The sequence below is a fragment of the Vollenhovia emeryi genome, unplaced genomic scaffold (genome assembly GCF_000949405.1).
Source record: "Vollenhovia emeryi isolate VEMERY1.0 unplaced genomic scaffold, V.emery_V1.0 DF940509.1, whole genome shotgun sequence".
Taxonomy (NCBI): Eukaryota; Metazoa; Arthropoda; class Insecta; order Hymenoptera; family Formicidae; genus Vollenhovia; species Vollenhovia emeryi.
The window spans coordinates 875-7,616 of record NW_011965857.1 but is presented as its reverse complement, the minus strand read 5'-3'; the positions used below and the strand labels follow the sequence as shown (position 1 = coordinate 7,616).

Genomic DNA, 6,742 nt, shown 5'->3' with positions numbered 1-6,742 from the left:
TTGGAAAAATCGTAATGATCTCATTTGATACATTTTTGGCTATGTATTGGTGACTTATTTATGATATCATAGTGACTTTAATATGACCTCCAAAAAGAAGAATATTATCTCAAATTGATTGATACACGAAATTTATTTGCATTATACATATTATTAGCGAGTATACATATTGTTTCGTATTACTACTACACCGCTCGATGATTCAAAAGGGGCCCATAAGCGCGCGCTCACCCTTGCGCACATTGTCATGCCCAACGGTAGCAGCGCCACGCGCGTTTTTTTTGGGGCACTATTGTAAGATGGCCAGTTGGCGAATAAAACCCTTAGAGTCCACACGTGGCTTATTAGTTACCGCATCCCACGAGAAATCCAGCAAAACTATATACATAAATTGGTCCTTCGAGCCGGATAACGGTGATAAGAATAGGCGAAGCAAACGCCACAAGCAAATTTTGAGGCATCCAGTGTCGCGAAAAGCCAAAATCGCGAAGAGGAATTCAACGGCGATCGGCACCAAAGCTCGATCGCACTTCGCTTCAAGGTCAAGCAAGACAATCTGCGAGCAAAGCAGTCGCGGACTAAAAGACAAAGCCAAAGTACAAGAAAAGTGTGGGCACACGCCAACTAACGCAAACGGCGCGCTGAAGCACACAAACACAAGCTCATCAAGCAGCGTGGTAAGCGCAACGAGAGCGCGCCAATCAACGGTGCGAAGGAGGCAGCCAAGCGGTCGGCGATCGAGAACGCGCCAAGCAACGGTGCGGCGGAGGTAGCCAAGCGGTCGGCGATCGAGGACGCGCCAAGCAAAGGTGCGGCGGAGGTAGCCAAGCGGTCGGCGATCGAGGACGCGCCAAGCAAAGGTGCGACGGAGGTAGCCAAGCGGTCGGCGATCGAGGACGCGCCAAGCAACGGTGCGGCGGGGCAGCCAAGCGGTCGGCGATCGAGGCCGCGCCAATCAACGGTGCGGCGGAGGTAGCCAAGCGGTCGGCGATCGAGAGCGCGCCAAGCAACGGTGCGGTGGAGGTAGACAAGCGGTCGGCGATCGAAAGTGCGCGCCAAGTAAGGTGCGACGACCAGTGAGTACATGAGCGTTCCTACTTCCTATCATTCATCCCTTTTCCGAAATTAAAAGGTTAAATAATTCGCGTATCTGTATAGCCATTTTACAGTTGAACGGCAAATTAAAATGGCTGAGTTGAAAACTCTAAATAAAACGCGCGGCACTCTAAAATCACGCGTAACTGTCTTTAAAAGATTTTTAGAAAATACTAGAAACAATAACCCTGACGAAGCTCAGGCGTTAGACGACGATACTCAAGAGCAAGTAAGGGAGAGAGTATCCAAAATAAAAGGGGTGCTCAACGAATTTGAAAAGGTTCAGGCTGCCATCGAGTCACTTTCCGACGACGCTGAAGCTAATCTACCTTCAAAAAATAGAATCATTTGAAACAGATTACTATGAGGTGGTGGCAGGTGCTAACCAATTGTTGCGTCGGGGAGTAGCACAGGTACAACGTAGCAACCAACTTGAGGTAGGTCAGAAAGGAAGCGGACAAACCGACCAAGCCGGGCCGAGTCCGTTCAGTACACGAACTGAACCGATTCTCTCGCCTCTTTTTCAATCAATCACAAGCAATCCGACGGGTGTTCGGTTACCCGTGATAGAACTGCCCAAATTCAAGGGGGAACTATCGGAATGGTTAAAATTTCGTGACACATACAAATCGCTAATTCACGACAACCCGAACATAACTAGTGTGCAAAAATTTCATTACTTGCAAGCTTCATTGGAAGGAGGGGCGTTCGAAACTATAAGCGAATACGAATTCTCAGAAAACAATTACGAGGAAGCATGGCGTTCCCTTCACGATAGGTACGATAATCCTAAATTGCTAATACAAAATCATATCGATTCAATTTTCAAAATAAAAGGCTTGGTCGATGAATCTGCGGAGCAATTATTAGAATTGTTAGATAGCGTTACTAAGCATACGCGTGCGTTAAAAAAGCTAAATGAGCCCATCGAGCATTGGGACTCTTTGTTAATCTATATAATCGTATCAAAGTTAGATTCCGTTTCCGCAAGGGAGTGGGAAAAGAAAAAGGCGTTAGTGCCGGAAAAAGCAAAACTAAGCGATCTAACCAAATGTTTGCGTGCGCGAGCGTTGTTGTTGCAAACCTTGCGAGCGAAAGATGATAAGGAAGCAAATAAACACAAGTTTAAACGCGGTCAACAAGAAAAAACCAAAACTTTCCACGCGGGGAAGATAACTTGCGCGCTTTGCAAGGAGGGACATCACATTCAGGGATGTGAGTCATTTCTGAAGCTAGATACCCAACATAGGCTTGAGAAATTAAAAACCCTTAAACTTTGTACAAATTGTCTCAGGCCCGGTCACTTTGCGAAAACTTGTAATTTCGGCTCGTGCAGGTTATGTAGCGCGAAGCACAACACGCTTCTTCACTTCAAAAGAGGAAAAGCCAATACGGACAAAAACGCTGCACAAGAAGCGTCGATCGTCGCTTCCACAATGTGTTCAACGGGTTTCAATAAACCCCGTAAGGAAGCTAACACTATTCTAGCCACCGCATTGGTCAACGTTTCAGGACAAAACCATATGAAGATGGAGGCGCGAACTTTCCTGGATTCATGTTCTCAGTCAAACTTTATAACGCGAAATCTGTGTAAAAAACTCAAACTGAGGCAATCGCCTGTTAATATACAAATAGGAGTGCTTGGTCAACTTGGCCCGGGCGTTGATGGGCAATGCGAAGTGGAAATCACGTCGAAGCACAGCGGCTACCGATTCAAGGTACATTGTCTAATCGTGGCTCAAATCACAGAAGATCTAATGCCAAGCTCGGCGTTCAGTCTGGAGTCTATGGGAATTCCCCCGCATCTCAAGTTGGCAGATCCCTCTTTTAATACTCCTGGGAGGATTGATTTGCTCGTCGGGGCCGAATGGTTCTGGGATCTCTTGTGTGTGGGCCAGAAGAAACTTGAAAATAATTTGGTCATGCAAAAAACTAAGCTAGGCTGGGTCGTGGGAGGACCAATGGCCGCTCCAGCGCCACAACGCGTGGAATGTTATTTATCAAAAGTAGCTAGCATAGAAAAACAATTAATTAGATTCTGGGAGCTTGAAGAACCGTCGAAGGAAGGGGCCTTATCAAGAGAAGAAGAGGCGTGCGAAGCGCATTTCAAAAGAAATACAAAACGCGACAAAAGCGGAAGGTTCATCGTTAAACTACCATTCAAACAAGAGCCGTCTACGTTAGGAGACTCTAGAAAACGAGCGGAGAAGCGGTTTTTGACACTCGAAAGAAAACTGCTGCATAACAAAGCCTTGCAAGAAGAATACTCTGCCTTTCTGAAGGAATATGAAGAGCTGGGCCACATGCGAAGAATATCGGACAATGAAGAACCGCCGTATTCATATTACCTGCCCCACCATTGCGTGATTCGATCTGACAGCGAGACAACCAAGCTCAGGGTGGTGTTTGACGCTTCTGCCGCGACAACAAATGGTGTGTCGTTGAACGACTTACAAATGACTGGCCCTGTCATACAAAGTGACTTATTTTCGATTTTAGTAAGGTTCCGAAAGCACACTTACGTGATATCAGCAGATATAGCCAAGATGTACCGCCAGGTATTAGTGATTCCTGAGCAAAGACCGCTACAAAGAATATTATGGCGCGAACAGCCGGAGCAACCAATCGAAACATTCGAGCTGAACACCGTGACTTACGGTACAACGGCAGCGTCCTTTCTAGCAATTAGATGTTTGAAGCAACTTGCAATCGAATGTGAGCAGAGCAATCCCAACATTGCAAAAATCATCAAAGGAGATTTTTACGTCGACGATCTGTTGACTGGCGGGGAGACTCTCGAGGAGGTAGTCTCCATCGCTCGAGGAGTAAGTGACGTTCTAGCCGGTGGATGTTTTGAACTTCGCAAGTGGAAGGCGAACAATCACGAATTTCGCGCAATATCAAAAGGTGCAAATAAACCACCAGCTGAAGTACAACTACACAAAGACGGCAACAAGCGAACATTGGGTCTGGTTTGGCGCGTGGAAAATAACATTTTGACGTACAGCGTGGACCTGCCGAGGAACAACCAAGTTACGAAACGCAGCATACTTTCAGTGACATCAATGATTTTTGACCCTTTAGGTCTTCTGTCACCTTGTACTATAATGGCAAAAATTCTAATTCAAAAACTATGGCTAGAGAAATTATCGTGGGACGAAAGTTTGCCATCAAGTCTGCACTTTCAATGGACGCAATATTATAATCAACTCAAGTTGCTTAATAATTTCAGAATTCCAAGACAAGCTATGGCGCCAAACGCGGCAAAGGTACAGATACACGGATTTGCGGACGCTTCAAAAAATGCGTATGGAGCATGTGTCTACGTTCTAGTAGTGGACGTCGAATCAAAAATTCATACTAACTTATTGTGCGCAAAAACGAAGGTCGCGCCGTTGAAGACTCAAACAATTCCTCGCCTGGAGCTCTGCGCTGCGTTGGTGCTCGCCAAGCTGATCTCAACGGTCGAGGGCGCTCTTGAAGCAAGAATTGATTCCGTCACTTATTGGAGCGACTCCACTATAGTTTTGGATTGGTTACGCGCTCAGCCGAGCCGTCTGCCAGTCTTTGAATCTAATCGCGTGGCTCGAATACAAGAATTGAGCAAGGACAGAGTATGGCGTCACGTACCTACGGAGCAGAATCCAGCCGATTTACTCTCCCGTGGAACTCAGCCGCAGGAGCTCAATTCGACGCTTTGGTGGAAAGGGCCTGCCTTTTTGATGAGCGGCTCTCAATTTTGGCCCAAGCGATTGGCCCACAAGATAGACTCTACGCCTGTCGAGTTTACGTTTACAGCAACGAGTTCACCGACTAACATTATCGAAGAACTCCTTTTACGATATTCTAGTCTCTCTAAAGCAATACGTATTCTCGCCTATTGCATTCAATTTATCAGCAAGCTAAAACCAGGAGGAAAAGAAAACGACGTATCAGACATTCAGCAACGCAGATCTGCGATAAGGTTGATGATAAAGCACGTGCAGAGCTCAAGTTTTCGCAAAGAAATATCCATGCTTAATCAAGGAAGTAATGTTTTAAAAGGGCCACTAGCTTCATTGACTTCATTCCTAGACAAAAACGGGGTCGTAAGAGTTGGAGGTCGATTGGGGAATTCAGAGTTCAAATATGACAAGAAGCACCCAGTCCTCCTGCCAGGAGGCCACATATTTACAAAACGTCTGTTTTCCGAAGAGCATATCCTGTGGTTACACGCGAGTCCTCAATTACTTTTAGCGTCTATTCGGGAACGATTCTGGCCCCTAAGGGGAAGAAATTTAGCTCGCAAAACTGTCAAATCATGTACACGTTGTTTTAGAGTTAATCCGAAAGCAATGCAGCCACTCATGGGTCATCTCCCTCGAGATAGAGTGACAGCTGCATTTCCCTTTGAAACTACGGGAATCGATTACGCGGGTCCTTTCCAAATTAAGGATCGTAAAGGAAGAGGTTGTAAGGTATCAAAATGCTACATATATCTGTTCGTATGCTTTGCCACTAAGGCTATGCACCTCGAGTTGGTGTCGGACTTAACAGCGGAAGCATTCGTAGCAACTCTGAGACGTTTCGTATCGCGTAGGGGAAAACCGTCGCGAATTTATTCAGACAACGGAAAAAATTTCGTAGGCGGAAATAATGCTCTCAAAGAGCTTGGTAAGTTTTTGATCGAAGAAGCAAAGGTCATAAGTGAATTGATGGCAGACTATGAAATCGAATGGAATTTTATCCCAGCATACTCGCCTCATTTCGGTGGCCTATGGGAGGCAGGGGTAAAATCCGTAAAGTACCATTTAAAAAGAGTCGCGGCCAACGCATTGTTAACTTTCGAAGAATTTTACACCTTGCTCGTACAAGTAGAGGCCGTTCTAAATTCCCGCCCATTAACTCCTCTGTCATCCAATCCTGACGACCTTTTTCCATTAACCCCCGCTCATTTTCTTATTGGTCGGCAATTCAACTCCGTTGTCGACCCAAGTTTGCAGCATATAAAGGAGTTTCGACTCTCTATTTGGCAAAGAGTGCAGCAAATTGAGCAAAATCTGTGGGAGCGATGGAACAAGGAGTGTATATCAGAAATGCAGCAGCGAACCAAATGGCGATCTCCATTTCCTACTCTGCCACGAGGCACGCTCGTTCTAATCAAAGAAGACAACCTTCCACCAGCCAAGTGGAGATTAGGAAGAATCGAGGATACGCATGCTGGCAGCGATGGCATAGCTCGAGTTGCGTCTATACGCACCTCTTCGGGCATTATTCGACGCGCATTTGCGAAATTGTGTCCATTACCTTTGGATGAGGAGAAGACTGTATGCGCATAGTTTAAGCACAATTTGCGTTCCTATATTTTATTTAAGAATAATTTAGTTTGTCGTTCTACTACGATATTTATTGCGAAGTAATTCACATTACAATTTTTTTTGTTCCTTTTCAATTGCCCCAAAGAATGTAAGTTAACTACTTGTGCAATTTCGACATATCTAGTCGCTTTTGACCAAAGATAGTATAATATGTTACTTTAATTGTCAATTATTAGCATAGGTGTAACGTGCCGTTAGCAACAAAGAACTCTCCCCACCGCGCACAAGTTCCCCGGCACCACTCCGTCCCGCACCTACAAGCGACCTGTATATAAGCCGGCGAGAATCCA

The 6,742-nt window shown here is 45.6% G+C and overlaps 1 protein-coding gene across 1 annotated transcript; it reads left to right on the top strand.

Annotated features, from left to right (window-relative positions):
• Positions 1–299: 299 nt before the first annotated feature.
• Positions 300–6,413, top strand: LOC105555955. The gene is made up of 3 exons (XM_012003005.1): positions 300–596; positions 674–972; positions 1,382–6,413. The coding sequence occupies exons 1-3, from the start codon at positions 300–302 to the stop codon at positions 6,411–6,413; spliced, it is 5,628 nt and encodes a 1,875-aa protein (XP_011858395.1).
• Positions 6,414–6,742: the final 329 nt, after the last annotated feature.

What these genes read in the sequence shown, in the direction of transcription:
- LOC105555955 (XM_012003005.1), top strand. Translation starts at nt 300, where the DNA reads ATGGCCAGTTGGCGAATAAAACCCTTAGAGTCCACACGTGGCTTATTA. An exon ending in GACTAAAAGACAAAGCCAAA is followed by an intron (nt 597 to 673) that starts GTACAAGAAAAG and finishes CTCATCAAGCAG; the next exon opens with CGTGGTAAGCGCAACGAGAG. An exon ending in CAATCAACGGTGCGGCGGAG is followed by an intron (nt 973 to 1,381) that starts GTAGCCAAGCGG and finishes GAAAAGGTTCAG; the next exon opens with GCTGCCATCGAGTCACTTTC.